This window comes from Sturnira hondurensis, unplaced genomic scaffold (genome assembly GCF_014824575.4).
Source record: "Sturnira hondurensis isolate 20B ecotype Veracruz unplaced genomic scaffold, ASM1482457v3 Scaffold0021143, whole genome shotgun sequence".
Lineage (NCBI taxonomy): Eukaryota > Metazoa > Chordata > Mammalia > Chiroptera > Phyllostomidae > Sturnira > Sturnira hondurensis.
In genome coordinates, this window is record NW_028093774.1 from 10,135,004 (window position 1) to 10,156,098 (window position 21,095).

At 42.3% G+C, this 21,095-nt stretch overlaps 1 protein-coding gene across 2 annotated transcripts in view; it reads right to left on the bottom strand.

The window, feature by feature from the left end:
- Positions 1–7,322: 7,322 nt before the first annotated feature.
- Positions 7,323–21,095, bottom strand: part of SPATA7 (spermatogenesis associated 7) — a 28,414-nt gene continuing 14,641 nt past the window's right edge. For both annotated transcript variants that reach the window (XM_037031381.1, XM_037031380.1), the window contains 7 exons: positions 16,538–17,013; positions 15,347–15,413; positions 13,434–13,549; positions 12,092–12,145; positions 10,483–10,560; positions 8,821–8,878; positions 7,323–8,009 (listed from right to left, as the gene is read on the bottom strand). In XM_037031381.1, coding sequence (XP_036887276.1) covers positions 7,440–8,009; positions 8,821–8,878; positions 10,483–10,560; positions 12,092–12,145; positions 13,434–13,549; positions 15,347–15,413; positions 16,538–17,013 — 1,419 coding nt within the window. In that variant the 3' untranslated portion in view covers positions 7,323–7,439. The remainder of the gene's footprint in view (positions 8,010–8,820; positions 8,879–10,482; positions 10,561–12,091; positions 12,146–13,433; positions 13,550–15,346; positions 15,414–16,537; positions 17,014–21,095) is intronic.

Consider the following 21,095-nt stretch of genomic DNA (forward strand, 5'->3'; position numbering starts at 1 on the left):
CTGAGGGGCACATGAAGCACAGGGAACAGAATGGGATGTGCAGGAAACGGGCTGCGAGGCGGGGCGGGATGGAGGAGTCTGCATGGGCAATATAGCCCCTAGGTTTCGTGCTCCCACTTACCTGTTCTCTGGGTTGTCCGGGGAGTGAAATGGGAAGTAGAGGATGGTCCGGGAAGGACGCCGAAGGTCCGCAGCACCCAGCGGAGGAAGTGGCAGTTCCGAGGCAAATATTCCCCCCTACAGGACATCTCCTGGGCACCTGTGTGTAATTCAGGGGCTGGCTGCACATCTTATTTTCAAAAACGTTTAAATTACTCCAGTATAGTTGAGAAATGAAGATGCTTAGTTTTCAAAAATTAGAGTAAATCTAAACTCCAATATGTTGATGGAGAGTAACCATATGCTGATCCTAAATGATACTTTTTAATGTACGTACAAATGAATGATAAAAAAAGGAATAATTGTGTTTGAAGTAACTGTAGAACAGTATGGCCGACTCACTTTTCTGAGTTTTTGAAAACTACGTAATAATTGAATTTTTTGTTCATGATCCCTTAACTTCCATTAAATGACTTTGGGGTGTGTCATATAAAAGGACCGTTTAAAATCTCTAAGACCCTTTGGCTTTGACCCTGTACCGTAGTGTACCCATATGGCTGTAGCTGAACATAATCCCAGTGTAGTAGGTATGCGATTTTATCTGAACTGGTAGGTAGTTTTTAAACTGTGTGGAAAGACCGCAACTTTATTTCAGTTGTCACTGTTGATATTTTAAGTGTGCGTATGTATTTTAAATCCACACTCCAAAAACTTGGATTAAACAACAAAAGAGTATTCACTCTTAGGAGCAGGTCTACACAACCAAAGAAATTCAGAGTTAGATTATCTGGTTTCGTCCTAACACGAATCGTTCAGTCTTCAGTTTGGGGGGTACATTGATGAAACTAGGGCAGATTTAATGATAACTGGCTCTCCATTTCTATCTGCTCACTTATTACCTGAGAAAAAGTGAACAAATACATGGGAAGGAGAAGCTCAGTCACTCATTTTTCACAGAAGTGTAAATATTGCGGGTAAGACTGCTGTCGTAAATGCAAAGAGACTGTAACCTTTTTATCCTGGTTTATTAGAAATCACTTAAAATTATCGGACCATGGAATGAGGCAAATCTTTTGTTACTTATTTTATAGGATAGTTACTAAAGAGTAGTAATTGAATTCAGAGTTAAGTCTTTTGAAAGGATCTGATGATTTTGAAGTTTTGCTAGAAAAATACCTGCTCCACAGTGGTCCGGTCCAACAGAGAGCCTGGAAAAGGCGTGTTCTCTAGAGGTGACAGGCTTATTTCCAGAACAGATTTAAATAAACACAACATGAAAAATAGTACAACTCTCTTTGGCCCTGGCTGGTGTAGCTCAGTGGATTGAGCGCGGGCCTGCGAACCACAAGATAACGGTTCGATTCCCAGTCAGGGCACATGCCTGGGTTGCAGGCCAGTTCCCAGAAGGGGACACACCAGAGGCAACCATACATTGATGTTTCTCTCCCTCTCTCCTTCCTTTCCTCTCTAAAGATAAATAAATAAAATCTTTAAAAAATAAAAGTAACTTGCAACAACTTGTAAATTGGTAGAGCTCTCTGATGGGCTTCATTTGCATAGTTTGGTTTTGTGGCATAATAGAGAAAGTAGTTACTATATAGCGATGTTTCTTAATGTTTTTGAAAAATTTCGGTTAGTATCAGTTAGACGATCTCCATATTAGCTTTTTCCCCAGTTACATATTAAAAGTAAGTGACTTAATTTCTTGGTGTAGAATTGAGCTGTAAGGCAATTATAAGTATACTCAATTTCTAACACACTGAAAATGAGGGGGAAATATTTATTAATATATTAGAACTTTTAAGAAACTTGGGTACACAGTCAAACCTTTCTCAAGAGATTGAGTATTGAGCCATTGAGATATATTTTTCCTTTTTACTGTGTTCTCAAGTAATTTTTATGTCAAAATATAAAACATTTTTATCATGCAAATGTTAAATATTTTCCTATAAAAACACCTCAGTGTTTCACTCTGTTGTGTTTAATTGACGGAGAGATTCTGACAGAATGATGCTGTTTAGTTCAAATGAAGAATTACTCTGTAATAAACCAGAAGTTTGTTGTATATTTCTGAGTTGCTAACAGCTGAAGCAATCCAAATGCAACCCATAATAAATTTAGCAAAGCATTTAGATAGCAAGTCTTTTAAAATAAAAATTCAGAGGTTAATAGGATTTAATAGGCCTAACAAACCCAAAATTTGGAGCATATTTACATAAATACATTTTCTTAGAAAGTTTTTCTATAATTCAAGCAATGCACTGGGAATTCTACCTTTTTGAAATGGTACTATAGTTGTCTAGTATTATCTTATAGTTTAAAAAGCAATTTTATATGCTATTGTCTGATGATCAATAATGTAAAAATGTATAATCAGAAGAGCTTAATTCTTCTAAACTGTCACTGGTTTGTGAAATTATGTACATTTAATGGGCAAATAAGTTTAAACGACTGAGTATAATATATGTGAAATGAACATATTAGTCTATTTTGCCATAAAAATAAATATTGAAGCAAGATATGATTGGTGTGTGAATATAATAGTGCAGTTAAAGCCACATCACCTTTTTTTTCATTCTAGATCTTATTGCAAAGAGGAATAGAATTCGTCTTATTTCCCCACTGGCTTTTTAAAAAACAATGTGCAAATAACAGATGCTTCTTTTAGTAGTTGCCAACCTGTCATCACACATGTCCCCAGAAGTCAGTCACTGCGGCTTCACTAGGGACTTTGTGGGACAATTAATACGTTTGAAGAATAAACATTTACGTACTCACCAGCCGTCGCCGGAGCTCCTCATGCTCCCATCCCTGTGTGGAACTTGACGTTATTTGTTGAACGTCCACTTTGTTGTTCGGTGGGGTTGTTTCTCAACCAGCAATAGCAGCGCTGGGAACTTTTTAGAAATGCAAACTTTGAGGCCCTTTGCAGATCTGGAAATTTCGAATTGGAAGCTATGGGGGTGGGGCCCAGAAATCTACCTTAACAAGTTCTCCAGGTGATTCTGGTGAAGTGTGAGGGCCACTGCCTGAGTCCTTAATAATCGGTAGGTGTTCCGTGTAGATCTTAACCTGGGACTCCTTCCACAGCCAAGCTGCAATCCAAGGGCAGCAGGGGTGTCCAACCTTTTGGTGTCTCTGGGCCACACATTAAATACACAAACGCTTAACGAAAACTGATGAACAAGAAAAGGGTTTTAAGTAAAGTTATGATTTTGTGTTGGGCCACATGCATAGCCATCCTGGGCTGCATGCGGCCTTCGAGCTGCCCATTGGACACCCCTGCACTAGAGTTTATTTAGGGAATTTTTATCTGGTTCATGACTTGTACAGTTGTGGTACAGGCTAGATAATGGGCCCCAAAGGAGCCCAGGTCCCTGAAGTGAATGTCATCTTCTGTGGCAAAAGGGACTTGGCAGGTGTGATGATGGTTCTTGAGATGGGAAGCTTGTCCTGGCGTGTGCAGATGAGCCCAAAGGCATCACAAGGATCTTTGTAAGAGGGAGGCAGGGGGGCCACAGTGAGATAGGATGATGGATGCTCGCAGCTGGCCCGGAAGGCAGAGGGAGGGGCCGCAAGCGAGGGAATGCAATCGGCCTTTCGACGACGCGGGACAAGGTGAGGAACGTTTTCTCCACTGGAGCCTCCAAGAAGAATGCAGCCCTGGCAACATTTTGATTTTTAGGATTTCTGACTCGTAGAACGGTAAGATAACAAACATTTGTTTTCAAGCTGCTGTGTTTGTGGTAACTTGTTATGGCAGCCATGGAAAGCAATACAACAGTATATATTTTCTCTCAGGAAATCTGGATGGTAAACCCACCTGCTTTTAATACCTTGGAAGAACCAGGTGACTATGAAATGTGAATCAATTTAGCAGATTGTGCCCTGGCTGGTGTAGCTCAGTGGATTGAGTGCGGGCCTGCAAACCACACGATCGCGGTTCAATTCCCAGTCAGGGCACATGCCTGGGTTGCAGGCCAGTTCCCAGCAAGGGACTCACGAGAGGCAACCATACATTGATATATCTCTCCCTCTCTCCTTCCCTTCCCCTCTAAAGATAAATAAATAAAACCTTTAAAAAAATTTAGCAGATTGCTTCCCAGGATGATATACTAGCACAAGGGGAAACCGGAGGAGGTGTTTCTGCTGCTGGATATCAATTATTTCAGTTTTAGTTTCTGAAGACCTGAAGAATTAACTAAAATAAGTCTTTGCCTCATCTGGTCCAAACTCTTTTAAACTGAGGCCCAGGGAAGAGTAATTCATTGGTGACCATACAGCTAATTAATTCTCTCACTTGGCAGGTTGTCATCTTGCCTCCTAACAGCTGCTCTGATCTTTTCTGATTGGCTTCACTGGGGGAAAAAGGGAGTTTTTACAGAAGGCTTCTCAAGGAATTTCCGAGTAACTTTGTCATTTGCTACATTCTCCCCAGTACTTGCAGAATTGGTCTTTTCTGAGTGTAAAGAGGAGAGGCAACTTCTGTCCTGTTTTCCCCATAACTTTGTCTGTAGCTAAGCCTCCCCTTCCCCTCAGACTATCTCCCTTCAGGAACAGACACCTTCATTCCCAAGCAGACAAGGACCTGGGGTCCAAGAAGGGAGTTCCTCCTGAGAAGCCCATAGTCTAGGCAGGAGACGAACTGGGCCTGTGAACAACGCTGTCATTCCTTTGTAGACGAAAGACCCCAGATCCCAGAGAGCGTGGGACAGCAGTAGGGACAGTGTGGGATGTCAGTGGGGGCCCAAGAGGGCAGCGGGCAGAGAACAGGGTGTTGGGGGCGGGGTGAGAAAGGCGACGAGATTGGGAAGGAGATTGGTAGTCCCAGTACACGGGGATGTAAAGCACTGCACCGGGATTACAGTCAATAATATTGTATATAATAACTGTGTATGGTGCCAGGTGGGTACCAGAAATACCAGGGGCAGTGCTTTGTAAAGTATATGATTGTCTAATCATTATGCTGTACCCCTTAAACTAGTACAAAAATAACATTGAGTGTAAACTGTAATTGAAAAATAAAAAACTTTAAGAAAAGGGAGCAGCGAGGGGAAGTGATACTCTGAACAGACTGGACACACGAAGGCAGGGAGAGGGAACCTCTGCCGGTCTAGGCACCAGCAATGAGATGTGAGAGTCACGTGGGGTGTCTGGGAGAGTGCCTGAAAACATGCGAAAGAGCCTGCACTTTACCTTTTCAGCAAGAGGAAACTAAAAGTGTGTTTATGTTTAAAGAAGGGGTCGGCATGGTCTGCTTTAAAATAATGGTAGCGGCCTGCATTCAGTTCTCAGGCGGGCGAACACTAGTTGCTGCAGCCTGTGAGGAGGGCTGGGTAATTACCTCCACTCAGCAAATTGGGGAGCACAGAGGCTCCGTAACCCAGCTTGAGGTCGCGGCTGGTAAGAATCAGACCCAGGCCAACTGGCCCAAAAGGCAGCACTGAGGATGGGCTGTGGGAGAAAGCAGCGGGGAGAGACCTAGTTAATTTGATGCTTGGAGTCTAAGCCAGTGTTTCTCAAACTCACCATTCGCTTTCTGCCTTTACACAACTTTGCCATATCCAAGAACCACTTTTGACACGTCTTTCAAAAGGCTCATCTTTTTAAACTTAATTCTAAGGGGAGACCTGAGGATGACAACAAAAATACCCTAACAGGTACCGAAGTCGGGAAAGGTCATGACCCGGGAGACAAAGGGCTTCGTCCAGAGCTGGGGGATAGAGAAGGCGGACCTGTCAAAGCAGGGCAGGCAGGCGGAGGTCTGGGCTGGGCCTGGAGGGCGGGGAGGGGGGAAGAAGGTAGGTACCAGGAATGCCTTAAGCAAGATGGCGGCTCCCGCCCAGGGAGAACGGTGGGAGCCAGGGCAGTGAGTGTGGTCCTAGCCTGGAGAGCGAGGTGAGGGGTTGTCGAGGAGGGAGGCTGGGACTGGAGAAAGGAGCCCTGAGGGCTGAGGGAAGGACGAAGTCCAGGAAGCGAATGCAGGGGTGAAGGCTGCTTGATAGGGAGACCCAGGCTGGGAGCCAAGGACAGAGATGCTCGAGGAGGTTTAGGAGCACTGCAAGGTGGGGGAAGGAGGGGTTTCACAGAGGGTGAAGGAGAACTCTGGGTGTGAGCCCCGCGGGGCCGTTGGGGGCCGAGGAATGGCTGCGGCAGGGTGACCTGGGGCACAGGACGTGGGAGACGTGGGCTGGGTGCACAGCCGCACCACCCTGTAGTGTGTTGTCTGTCCCTGAGCCGAATCCTGAGTACAGTGGTGATGATCGGCCTCCCTCGAGTGACATGGCCCTGTCATCCGTGTCACCAGACATCGGCTCTAGTGGCATGCGCCACCTTCTGGGAAACACTGGTGTGGGCAGAGGAGCATAAAAAGCCTGCATGAGAGAATGGGACCCTTGGAAGCCATCGCTGTTTCTAGAACATTGGGATCCTTATTCCGTTTCATGTTTTTTCATCCTCCACAGTCCCTGGGCACAAAACTGTGTATAACAGGCACTCAAATATTCAATTACAACAGTTACGTGGTTGAAAAGACATAACTAGAGACGAGGCTTCCCAGACACACACAGCATTCATGAGCCGTGACGGTTAAGGAGAAGGCGTCTGCCAGAACGTCCGCCCTCGGAAGAATGGCTACATTTCCAGTAGCTGACAGGTGGCACTAGCTTGCTGGTATCTAGAAGTGCCTTGAGGTTTGAGATACCAAAAAACAATACTGTAGACCAGACTCTATGTTCCCCTGAAAACACACCTTAGAAATTGTGGCTGACAGATCCTGAGGTGACCCCAGCGATTCTTACCTTCTGGCATTCACGCCCTTGTACAATATAAGAGCAGGGGGCACCGGTGACTTGCTTCTACCCAAAACAGTGTGCCGGAGGTGAGGCAAAGCCATTCCCGAGACTCTGAAGAAGCAAGCAGCTGTGTTGGGAGCTGCCTGTGGAGAAGGCGAAGTGGCTGGGAGTGGTGGGCAGCTTCACGAGCTGAGAGCAAGAAGCTGAAGATTTCAGCTCTGTTACTACAAGGAAAGGAAGTCGGCCAACAACCTGACAAGGGCTTGGAAGCAGGTTCTTCCCGGTCAAGCCAAGGGGTGGTGTGGACCGATGACACGGGGGCAGTAGCCCAGTGGAACCCAGAGCAGAGGACCCGGTAAGCTGTCTGCAGAATTGATCCACAGAAACAGTGCATTAAAAATAATACATGTGTTGTTTTAGGTGGCTAAATTTATGGTAATTTATTATACAGCATGGAAAATAAATACAGAAAATATCCGCATATAAAAGGAAAAAAAGAGGAAAAGGAACAGTGAATTACTGGGCATTTGGGAGATTTATTAAAGGTCAAACATCCAAAGGGCAGCCCTCGACGCCCATTTCCGTGATTTTAAGAGCTGGCTGCCCTGTGTCATCCTCACTGTCGCTGCTGACGCTGCAGAGCCGGTCGGCCGGGGTGAGTGCTGTGCTCAGGCAACACAGTTCACTTGAAGGCTCAGCCTTTTCAGTGTCACTGTCACCCTCGATGACAGTCACCGAGGTTTCCTGGTCCGTTAAGCTGTCTGAAATACTTGGATTCTTCTCATCCCAAATCGAAGGTCCCAGATTTGTCTCATCGCCCACCTGCTGAATTACAACCCCTTCCGAATACTTGGATTTGTGGACAGGTAGGAAGAACTCGTTTGATGAGAACACCTCCCTCTCGTCCCTGGGCGAGGACAGCAGCATGTCCAGGGCTTTCCGGTATTCCTGACGTTCCTGCTGGATGGACGTGTCTTGTTCGTTTTGTTCTGCACGCGCAGCCTTTTCCAAACCAAGTAAATCCAACGCATGAGTGCCACCCAGCTTTCCCGAATTCTCCTCGGATGTGCAGCCTAGATTCACCTTTAGAATATGCAGCAGGTGGCACATTTTTTCCTAGGGTGAAAAAAGAAGACAGTAATTATATTAATTTAGCTAAATGGAGTTACTTTTGTCTGCAGCGCTGCTGCCCTCAGCAGGATCCATACTTCGTTCCACCCCACCCCTAAATGGCACACAGAGCACAAGGGGAGAAAGTGCTGGCTTTCAATGCATTCTTTGAGGGGATGGGAAACCTTTAAAATTCTTTCTCTGTTAGAATTGTTCTAAGGAAGTTCTCGGGAAAGACAAACCTCGTCCAAATGGTGTTTATTTTGTCTCACATGTCGGTCAAACAGTCGTTCTAAAGACCTACAAATGATAAATAAAAATGTTAATGTTTCAACCAGAAAATCAACTAAATGCAAAATATCCATGCAATAATTAAACTACTACAGGCTGGAATTTTTTTTACATGACTCTTTCTTTCCAAAGTTGAAGACCAATTCTTTCCTGTTCTGTCAGGTTCTCCAATATGGGAGCTAGTGGGGCATCCGCCNCAACGTGTGAGTGCCACCCAGCTTTCCCGAGTTCTCCTCGGATGTGCAGCCTAGATTCACCTTTAGAATATGCAGCAGGTGGCACATTTTTTCCTAGGGTGAAGAAAGAAGACAGTAATTATATTAATTTAGCTAAATGGAGTTACTTTTGTCTGCAGCGTTGCTGACCTCAGCAGGATCCATACTTCGTTCCACCCCACCCCTAAATGGCAGACAGAGCACAAGGGGAGAAAGCGCTGGCTTTCAATGCATTCTTTGAGGGGATGGGAAACCTTTAAAATTCTTTCTCTGTTAGAATTGTTCTAAGGAAGTTATCGGGAAAGACAAACCTCGTCCAAATGGTGTTTATTTTGTCTCACATGTCGGTCAAACAGTCGTTCTAAAGACCTACAAATGATAAATAAAAATGTTAATGTTTCAACCAGAAAATCAACTAAATGCAAAATATCCATGCAATAATTAAACTACTACAGGCTGGAATTTTTTTTACATGACTCTTTCTTTCCAAAGTTGAAGACCAATTCTTTCCTGTTCTGTCAGGTTCTCCAATATGGGAGCTAGTGGGGCGTCCGCCGCGTGTTTAAGTTAATGTGATGGATGCCAGTATTTCTGAAAGACTGCATGCTACTTACATTTCTGTGATGAGGCCCCTCCCTTCTCTTACAAACTGCCCCCACCAACCAACTCTAAAGACAACTCTTTTTATAAAGAGTTATTTTGCGGTGCTTCCTAAAGTATTCTTGAAAAATACTCCACTAGTGGTAAATCCAGATAATAACCTAAAATTATCACTTATTAAACACCACTAAGTGTTAGGTACATAATAATAATAATAATAATTGTACCTCTAATCATGACCAATATTGGGTGAGAAAGGTACTGTAAAAAAATGTTAAAGATGAGAAAACTTTACCTCTAGGAAAAGGATTTCCTCTCCCCTAAGGTCACAAGCCATTAAGAGAATTTAACCCAAATGTGTCTGGCTCTGAGTTTCTTCTTTTGGCTACACCACACTTGTCTTCTATCACATGAATGGATCAACAAGTTTCTTAAAAAACAACCCATTTCCTTTGTTGCCATTTGTTATTACAATGAAGTTATGAGCCAACTTTATAGTTAGTGGTTCTGAATAATGTAACATTTTTAAAAAGCCCAAGAAATCCATACCTACATTTAACAACGACTGCTGATGTTTGGGAATATTCACTCCCAGGCAATTTTCTATGCATGCAGGGTACATAATGGCGTCCTATACCGCATAACAAAAAGTCTGTCTCAGCGCCCCATGAATTTTAGATAAATAACTGTTTCAGCTGTTTCAGGACAGTTTCCTTCGATATCCAATACCTAATCTGGTTTTGCAAACTTCCCATTTCACTTACAGCACAGGTGGCAAACACAAGGCCCGTGGGCTGAATCCTGCCCGCCACCTTGTTTTATCCAGCCCAGCACCTTGTTTGTGCCCGGTGGCAGCGCTGAGCTCCTTGCCCCTAGTTAAGGAGCAGTTACACTTCTACAGCCCTAACATTACATTTGGCCCTTTGAAGGCAACCAAGAGACTGATGTGGCCCCTGGTGAAAATGAGTTTGACACCCCTGATTTATACAGCATGCAAACCTAGCTTTTAATTAGTACTCACTTTATTAGTAATGGTTGTAACCAAAATACTTGCTTTTGATTCTCACCATAGTTTCAAATAGCAAACTGGATTATGGATCTTTGCAGAGAAGCAAAAATTTTATTTTACTAGTCTATTATAAGCAAGAAATAGAACAATATGTAAATGAATAAAATCTCTATTTTTTCTATAACTACCCCAAACTGTGAGTCTGCCTAGCCTATGAATTAAACATTCGTTACAAATTGATATCAATTATAAACATCTGGTCCCCCAAGAAAGCAATATACTTTTTCATTTCCTAATATGTGGAAATCACTTTAAAGAGTATTTCCTGTACTCATCAACCGCCATATATTTTAAAAGATCTAACCTGTTGGAAAATAAGCCCAGGTTCAAAATCTCATTCGTTACATCCTCAATGAAACTCAGGTACAACAGCTCTTCTTCACTGGGGAGGCAAAGGAACACACAGCATAAAAATTGCTCGTCACTTACTGTGAGAAGGTGGGGACAGGAATACTTAATGAGAAGTAGCTCTATGAGTTATTACAAATGGACTTCTGTCTCACATCATTAAGAGGAATATTATAAAACAAACATGTCAACTTTCTGAAATTATACAATGAGAAATATTAAAGAGGAGAAAATACTCCCCAATAGAGTAAAATTTCACAGGTGTCCGTGAGATCAACCCAGTGGTAAAAAATGAGCAGGAATTAAACAGAACAAAACACAGACCAACCGTGGCTCTGTGTCTCTGTCCGTCTTGGTGACCTGGTCGTGCACTCACCAGTGTGTTTGTGTGCTCTCCCCCAGGAGCACGGGACTTTGTGGCCCGAATGGCCACACGGCTCATGGCCATGCAGGCCCCAGTGGGGAGCCTGAAATGAACAGCAGCCAGGAACAAGCTGCGCTGCCTGGTTGTGGACTATGAGCACTGAGCAGCCGCCTGCGAGCTCCGGAGGACTGTGCTCGAAACTGGGGCAGCATCTCCGCTCACACTGGCTTTCCCTCGGTCTCCCCGAGGAGATGGGCTCTGGGACGGGAGCCTGCCATTCTCCCAGACTGCTCAGCACCCGATAAAACCTCTTTCCTTTTACACCGGCCTCTCCCTCATGAGTTTGGTTTTTGTGTGTTTTGTTCCGCTACAGTATTTTTAATTACTTGGACATATTTCTTTCTCACATTATCTTCTGAGATAACTACATTTTAGTAGCTATTACAAGAAAGTCAGGACACTGTTACAAGTTTGATTTTGATGAGCTGAATGAGAGCTGCTAGAAAATGTGAATAGCTTTTATTAAGTATAAATAACTATTGAATAAGTATAAGGGAGGAATTAATTAGCAAATCAGATAATAGAAGATTAAAATGTATAAGAAGTTAAAATTTCAAATTGCTTCAGTGCTGGTATTTAAATGACAAGTCTGAGAACAAACTAAACTACAAAAGTATAGGGGTTGGCGAAAATAGGTTCACCGTTGTCAGTATGGAAAATAACACAAAATTAATAAATAATAATATGACAATAAACTGTTTTGCGTACTCTCAAATGTAAACCTACTTTTGCCCACTGCTATAGATTAGTTTCCCTAAAAAAAATTCAGCTTAACTAAAACAGCAAAACCTAGAAGAACAGTATCTGTAAAGAACTGGTGAGGTTAGAGAGCTCCGGGAAGGCTGACCTGAGTAACTAGAAGCCTGAATGTCTTGAAAACTATTATTTTTACTCATAAGAATATGTAAGAATTATGGATGCTAACTATTTTAAAAAACAAGTATTATTAACTAAGGGACAAATTTCCACCAGACGTAAAGACAAAGTGATGGAAAATTTCAGAAAATTCTGTTACACGATTGAACCCCAAAGCTGTATGTAAGAGAGATTAGTGTTCAATCCTAATTATTTGATAACCGTTTGCATGATTCTTAACTCTTGATTTGCACTGAGCAACATGGAAAGCTGCGAAAGATCTTACTCAGAGTAGACTTTTCTCCTTGAAGGAGGCTTCAGAGAACACTGGCACACGGCCCTGAAAGGAGAAAAGTAAATATTTGAACAATGGTTGTCATGTAGTAAGTGCTAGTAATACTATGTATTAGTAATAAAATGTTGCATATCCATGGTCTAGTGTAATCTTCAGAAAGACCCTGTCTGTGTGTTTGGTAGGTATCACCTTTTTTGCTTACTCATGAGTTTGCCAGTGGACAGAAAGCCCAGTAAGTGGTAAGACAGGGTTTTTTTTACCTATTCTTCTAATTACAAATTCATGATTCAAACAACTGCACTACAGTATTTACCTAGTGTGAATAATAACTGTGACAAAGAGTAACATATAAATAGTGCTGAAAACAGATATTTTCCTGTGAAAAACATTTTTAAGCTGGTCAGGATGAGAAATTTTGTCATTCAGTTATGTCGTCATTGACTAACTCCAAAGCTTTCTATTAAAGTACGCTCAGTTATAATAGTATGCTATTTCACTTCTTTTAGATAGAAACTACTAGCAAAGATAAATATCCCTTTTTGAAGGCGATTCTTTATATCATTGCAGAGTGGCACATAAATCTTAAGCTGGAAGCGCCATGCAATTCAATACAGGGAGCCGCAGCTGCGCTCCCTGGGCAGGGCCTGAGGGGGAGCTGGGCCAGGGCGGGCCCACCTTCTGGTCCGCTCGGTACCACTTCGTTCTGGCCCTCTTTTTACTCTCTAGACCTTTCTTTCACCCTCCGCCTTCATCTCATATCCAGTCTCTGACACCTGAAACTATCAAGGGCTCTTTCTGCGTGCTATACACTACAGGGCTAATCTTTTTTTTTTTTTTAATTTAGGCACAGTATTTCATACTCACTAAACACGATGAGTAGTTTTTAAAAACTGTGCCTCTACACAGAATGGGTAGACCAAGCACCAGCATATGGTGAATATTCAAATGACAAATTATGAATCTTCAAATGGTGAGTTGTTCACGTGCCATGTAAGTTTACATTTGTGCCAAATAAATTAGTTAGCATTGCCGGCAGAGGGTTTGTCTCAGCGAAGGTTCTTTTTCACACGAATAACGATAGCAAATAACATAAGCCACTGTCCCTTTTTCCTTTACTAATAAATTACCAACAGGAATTCATTTAAACCTTTATTGACTACCTACCTGGTAAAATTTCCTTAGCAACGCCAACCCTGCGATGTGAACTGCGTAGCACCGGGGTGTAAGTAAACAGTGCTCCCAAGGTGCAGACGCCCCAGGTCTGCTCCACGGACCCAGGCAGCCGGACGGCTGCGGCAACCCCAGCACCCCCCCTGCCCCCCACGCTGCTCACCTTGGGGGGGAACACCGGAGAGCGCCATTTTCCATCTCATCCCCTGGCAGGCCGCTCCCTCGTAAAGGTGAAGGAATTACATTTGCTTTGGTTCTATATGTTATACACTTGGGTGCCTGGGGATACAATGACAAGGATAAACCTTTATTGTTCTTCAAAAATACTGTAAGAGCAGAAATTAAGCAAAACAGCAAATCAGAAAAAAGTAGAGGTTAGAGAATAGAGGTCTCCAGTAGATAAAAGTGACAAATACATTACGAAAGGGCTGTTTTGGAATATACTTTCCATCAAATCAGGGCTTTCTTCTTAAACTTATCTAATGTGAGATAAAACAACTTCTTATTTCTTATATTTAATGAAACACATTTTAAATGACATTAAGAAATCACCACAAATAAACGTATCAAAAGAAAATAAAGCAAATATGCCAGTCTTAGGGAAACTTGAGGAAAACACCTTAGCTGTTTAAAGAGCCGCTGTCTCCGATGCCAATGTGCCAAGCACACGGCAGCAGTGGTGGCCGTAGGAGCAGTGACACTAACCGCCACACAGCTGGGGGCTCAGATTCCTTGCTAGGGTCACATACTCTGCCAAGCACTGACTTGCATTTTAAGATTTTATCTTTAAATGCACATTTACATATAGTGCTTTAGAGGTTCGAAAGTGCTGTAAAAATGAGGGTCTGCTGCCTATTTAACACTCGACTAGCTTCCTCAGGTAGAGAACTGCTGATAATAATTATAGACTATGGGGACACGCCATTTTCGTACGGGCTTACAGAAGAACACTTGGAACAAGCTGTCGTAAAAATGGACTTCCTCTGCTTTAGTTTATTTAGTTACCTACAATCAGAGCTCACTCTTTTCCTACATCTCAAGCTGGTCATAGCCATCACTTTTTGAGCCCAGGTCGGGCCGGGCACTTTCCCCACATCTGTTCCTTCCGGTGACCCTGCATGTTCGTTAGTTTTCCTCTGATGTGGAAACTCAGCTCTCAGAGGATAAGTGACTGGTCCTTGGGCTTTAAGCGGCAGGGCCCTGTGTCAAACAGCCATTCACAGCCGATGTGGAAACTTTAAATCCTTTCTCTACGTTCAGAAGGGAAGAGGAGAGCTGAATGTGCTTGTATTCCATTGTTCTGCCCCTTAATCTTTGCTTGACATTTTAATAGACAAACTTTTCAATAAACAATAAATTTAAATTGGAATACAAGTTAGAATACCCCCAAATAAAAATAATTGCTAATCTTCCAAAATATAAACACTAAAAAAGTAAAAGCAAACATTAAAAGAATGATATACCCATCCAGTCTTATAAAATATACCATTTTCAGTAACATCATCAGTGGCAGTTCTTTAAAGATATACAGGCATAAAAACTAAAATGCTTCTACACAAATTTGTTTGCATTTAGACAGAGAGGAAGAGAGGGAGAAAGAGAGGTAGAGAAACATCAGTGTGTGAGACATGCATTGATCAGTTGCCTCTCGTGCTGACCAGGGTGGCCCACTGCCCAGGCATGAGCCCTGACTGGGAACTGAACCGGCAACCTTTCTGTTCACACGCTGGCACTCAGCCCACTAAGCCACACCAGCCAGGGCTACACTCTTTTCTGGCTTCTTTAGTAACCCAAGGCTACATCTCTGACAACAACATTTAAGGCATTTTGATCATCCATCCATCAACAGCCAGTCAACAAACCATCTGAAGAGATGCTAGTTACACACGATTTTCCAGATTAGCAGGATCCATCTGGCCATTCACAAGGAGGAGACAGGCAAACCTCCTTTATACTGGCTGCGTCACACGCAAGAAGGGTCACCAGGAGATTACTCTTCACAATCCGAACAGCTGCATGTATTCCATTAAGTCAAAGCAGCTATAATTTCAATGGGGAGCAGAGACCTTCTATTACCTGCTTTATGTCCACTTCTGAGTTGGTGAAGTCCTTAGTCTCAACTGTCTCAAACTCGGGTCTAAAGCTGTAACATTAAAGATATATAGTCAAGCTTTCAAAATTCAAATACTATGATAATGAGCTTTAATGTCGAGAAAAAATAAACTCAAACACAGAGATGAAACCCACCTATTCTTATAAACTGTTATTTCTAATTACACAATCAGGAAACAGGTGGAGTTTGGATTACTGATGCCGCTTTTCCCGGTTTTGGGTAGCAGCTAAGTTTCAGTTGTGCAGAACGGGACTAGTGAAATGGGAACTACTACCTTCAAAAGCTGTCATACGTATAATCAGAAAAGCATATCATCTACGGTTTCCTCGTTTCTCACTCACTTGACAATTCTATTACAGATTCAATTCCTTAATTCTCTGATTAAATGTGTGCACACTCTGATATTTCTGTACCTCTTATGTTTGCCTGGAGGAAAAAATAGTAGTCATAATGTGTTTTTCACTTTCAGAACAACTGAAACCTAGTGCCTAATAAATACTTGTTTACGTGACCCAGACTAAACGTCCCAAGTCAGCTTACACTCAGCACGTCATCAGACCTGCCTGCTTCTTGCACAGCTGGCCCACTCTCACTGCAGGTTCATTCTGCCGCAGGCGCCGCCGCCACGTAGGAAAACACCTCCGCGGCAGAGCCTACTTCGCTTTCAGCCCCGATCCCAAGTGTCTACATCACACCTGGGGGGGTGTTCCTGCACAGGACTGGGGGTGAGTGTCTGCAGGGAGGGGGCGCAGGGGCGGCTGTTTCTCCCTCCTCTTCGACCCACTGCTTTGCCATTTACCATAAAGCGATAGACATATTCACACAAGTGCTATTTGATGACATATTTTAAGGATTCTCTGGAATTATATTTAAAAACATAGAGAAGTTCTAGTCCCATGTTTAAAACATGCTTAATTCATGGCACATGAATTAAAATATGTCACATTCATGTATATGAGGAGCTTGACAAGTTTAATAGCTATTTGGTTTTTCAACAATTATTCTGACAGTTTAAGAGGTACATGTAAAAGGAAAAGTCACACTAACATCATTCCATTCAAAAGGCAGATAAACTACACAATATTCTATAAAGAATATTGTCCAATTTCTACAACATCCTGGACAACTTAATATTGGCTACTGATGTGCCGTACCTGCTGAACTCAGTCTGGGTCTCAACATCTACCCGCTGGTCTGAAAAACCCTTTTTCCTTTTGGCGGGTGTGTAGTACCGATACTGTGACAGGAAAGACTTTGCTTCTGTTTTCAGAGTGCGTGGAGTGAATGGCAAATGTCTGTTAGAAAAGAGATTAGAATGTTTATCCAAAAGGTCCCCACTGGGTGCTTTCGAGAAACCTAACTGGAACCGGTTGGCACTTGGGAACGAGCGCCTGGGCCCCCCGCCAGCTGAGGCTGCAGAGTGTGTTCTCCTGGGCGCAGAGGAGAGGTGGTCCACGCTGCACGGGAGGGGACCCGAGCTCTTCTCGGCACCGTTGGCGAGGACTTCGTTGGATTTAGGTGCACTTAGGTGCAGTCTCTCTGACGGAGTGACTGGCGACTTTGCAAAGGATGAGTATCCATTCACTTTTATGATCAACGCGTCATCTTCATTTTGGGGTTCTTCTGCAAGCTAAGAACATTGGGTTGGACAGTCATCAATTACATTCGCAAATTCACAAACATCAAAAATGCTTGCCTCAGGAGTCTACAGAATTGACTTACATGTTCCTAAAGATGTTAGCCTCGTATATAAAGTTCTATTCAAGTTTTTGAAGTATTAATATATGAAACTAGAAATAGAATTCTAAATAGAATAGCAAGTACTTCTTTCTGAAGCTAAAGGATGATTAACGACATACACCTGTATCTGAGATCCTGACTGGTGTCCAGTTTCCCAAACCCACTGCGAGCCCTCCCCCAGCCAGCTGGCGGCACCTCCCCTCCCCTCTGTCACTAGGGCCGTCCTCTGTGCCAGCAGCTGCTCCGTCACATCAAGGCTTCGAAGAAAGGAAAGGAACTTCTCTGCACGATGTACACAGACAGCCCTGATTTAAGTAGCTGATATTTTAAGTACCATTAAGAAACACTTATTCCATAAAAAGTTCATGTTTCCTCAAGTTCTCCTCATGAGAGGGAAAATCTTTGAAAGGGAAGGGGTGTGCTCCATTTTGGGGGTGCATTAACTTTGGAAGAACCATTTCTATATGGTATGTATCAAGTCTGAAAACACACAACATTTCATTCTTTTACAGATTAGATGCCCCAAAAGCCTTGTCTATGATTCCGGACGTTATGGACACCTGTGTACCCTTCGCAGAACTGCGTCCCTTTATTAGGCAGAGAGGAAGTTACAAAAACTGAGGTGAAAATGGTGGGGATGTAGCCAGCTCTGTCTGTCCTATTAGCTCACGGGGTGAAGAACACATGGAGTACGGGAGGAGCCAGGTGCTTCCCTATACAAGGCGCTGTTCTTACCGGTGGGGAGAGTAAGAGAGGGATGATGAGAACTCTGTCACTGTAACTATTAAGCACAGAATGTTAACTCTGTGCAAGGTACTGTTCTAACTGATTTACATGTCCAACTCATTTAATACATCAACTTCCGGTGGTGGGACAGTTATCACCTCTACTTTATAGTAGAAATTCAGGCACAGGGTCTCACACATTTGAACCCAGGCTGAGCCTATGCTCTTCACCATTATTACATCATATTATTTTTTTCAAGATTTTATTTATTTATTTTTAGAGAGGAGGGAGGAGAGAGAGGGAGAGAAACATCAATGTGTGGTTGCCTCTCAAAGGCCTTCTACTGGGGCACCTGGCCCTGACTGGGAATTGAACTGGTAACCCTTCGGTTCACAGCCCGGTGCTCAATCCACTGAGCCACACCAGCCAGGGCCATAGGAGAAAGAGAGGGAGAGAAACATCAATGTGTGGTGGCCTCTTGCATGCCCCCTCCTGGGGACTAGGCCCACAACCCAGACACATGCCCTGACTGGGAATCGAATCAGTAACCTTTTGGTTTTCAGGGCTATGCTTAATCCACTGAGCTACAACAGCCAGGGCCATATTATCTATTTTAAAGAAGTCATTTGAAAATCATATATTTTTAGATGTTTCACAACCGCAGGAATTTTAAACTGATTTTAACTCCTTTCCTGGCAGTGAATGAGTCAGATAACCTAAGCACTGGTTTATCTAAGTAAGGAGATCGAGGGACACTGGGTATGGTCACTACCACCTAAGATAGAGCACATTCCCTTTCCAGTGCTTTCTAGCCCTGCTCCAAATCCAAGGCAAAACTACTCAATAAGCAAGTAAATATTCTGGCATTAAAGTCTGAGTCGTGAGGGTATTGTTTAATTAATGACTCTAATATGTTAGTTTTAAAAAGTACTCCCAGTCTACACTCGTTACTGCAGCTCACTTGCCAGAAGAGATTGGCTCCCTGGGAAGAAATGGCTGAGCATGAAGGGAAAGCCCTTTAGGGCCATTAAACAATAATCACAGGAATTATTTACACTTAGAGGCAGAGTAAAAACCAAGATCAGAGCAGGCAGAAATAAGGCATCACAGTGCCTGTAAGAAAACTCTGATCACCGGTTATTTAATGAACAAAATGGAACGGAAGGAAGTCTCTAAAGGCAGACATACGTTCCCATTCGTCTGACAGGGGCTGTGAAAACTGCCGTTGAGCTGCCGGAAGGCGTGAAACTTCTCTGTACTTTTGTGTCACGCAGTCCCTACCTCGTATCCTGCTTTTCCTCCCTTGGAATCCGCCATTCGTACTTGATACAGTACGAAATCAACTGTATCAAGCTGCTTTTTTGAAATTATATAATTTCCTTTAGCTATAAATATCAGAAAGCTGGGAGACATATGATTTTCACAGACAATGTATAACACATTGGTAAATTGACCAAAATTTGAATTGCACTGTAAAGTTCTAAACTCAGGAAAGGGTTAATCAGTTGTATGTCAGTGGAATAAGAAATTTTGGTGGTTAGTAATATGACCACTTTCACGTCCTCATCCTCACAGTCCAATGCGATTTGCACTGAAAACAAGTTAGAGGCCCTGCCTGCACTCAGCAGGAAGGGCCTGTTAAGGATGTCAGTCGAATAAACGGTACAAGATAAGAAGGCAGAAATAAAAACATACTAGATGCTCAAGTTAAGAGACAATGATTATCAGAGTGAATAACCTGACCCACCTAAAACTTTGGGTCCTACTTTAAACGTTAGAATTAAAAAATGGAAAAAGAGTCCTGGCTGGTGTGGCTCAGTGGATTGAGCACCGATCTGCAAACCAAAAGGTTGCCAGTTCAATTCCCAGTCAGGGCACATGCCTGGGGGGTATGCAAGAGGCAACCACGCATTGATGTTTCTCTCCCTCTCTTTTTCCCTCCCTTCCCCTCTGACTAAAAATAAATAAAAATCTTTCATTGAAAAATGGAAAAATATATACCAAAGGAATGCTAACCAAAAGAAAGATGGTTTAATTACATCAATATCAGAAAAATTATACAAATAGCATTAAGGTAAAGAAGTTCAAAGCACAGTGATAAAAGGTTGATTCACCAAGAAAATATGTCATCTCTAAATCTGTATGTATATAAATTCAAAATATATAAAGCAAAAATTGGTAGTATTACATTTTGGAAGAAAAGCTAAGCATGCAATTATGTGGAAGGTTTCTGTTAATAAATAATAAAATAATCAGACAAAAATCAGTAAGATTTGAATATCTCAATGATACAAAGTTTAATAAATATATATTAAATAATGTGCAAAACAACTATAAAATATAATTTTTAAACACATAATGACATAGTGAATTAAAAAAAACTGTCCACCTACTGGGTCATAAAACAAGTCAACGAGAAATGGGTGCCATACAGACATTCCCTGATCATACAATAGACTGGAAAACCGTAACAAAAAGAAAACTAGGAGAAATTAGAGATTAAGAAATACCTCTAAATGATTCCAAGGTTAAAGAATAAGTTATAATTGAAATGATACAATATTTTGAATTGAGCTATAATAAAAATGCCATATATGAAAACATATGGGATGCAGGTAAAGTAGAACTTGGAGGAAAAATTATAGCCCTTGAAAATGGTTACACTATACAAGTGAGGTTGAAAATAAATCAAAATAAACTAAAAAAAAAAGCTAAAGAAGACAATAACAACTGTGGACATTAACAAAATAGGAGACAAATATAATACAGATGATTAACAAAGTAAAAAGTGTGCCCTTTAAAAAGATAAAATTGAGCCCTGGCTGGTGTAGCTCAGTGGATTGAGCACGGGCCTGCGAACCACATGATCGCGGTTCGATTCCCACTTAGGGCACATGTCTGGGTTGCAGGCCAGCTCCCAGCAAGGGACTCACAAGAGGCAACCATACATTGATGTTTCTCTCCTTTTCTCCTTCCCTCCTTCCCTAAAGATAAATAAACAAAATCTTAAAAAAAAAAAAAAAAGATTTGTGTTGACAAATCTTTGGTGAAAATACCCAAGAATGAAGACAGAAATTAAAAAAATCATTAGGAATAAAAAGGGGAACAACACATATTCAAGGGAGTAAGAGAATAGTATGAATAAGTCTATGCCCAAAATTTGAACATTTAGATGCACATGTGTATTGATTATATATAATAAATAACAAAAATAGTTACATAAGGATTTCAAAAATTGAGTTAGTA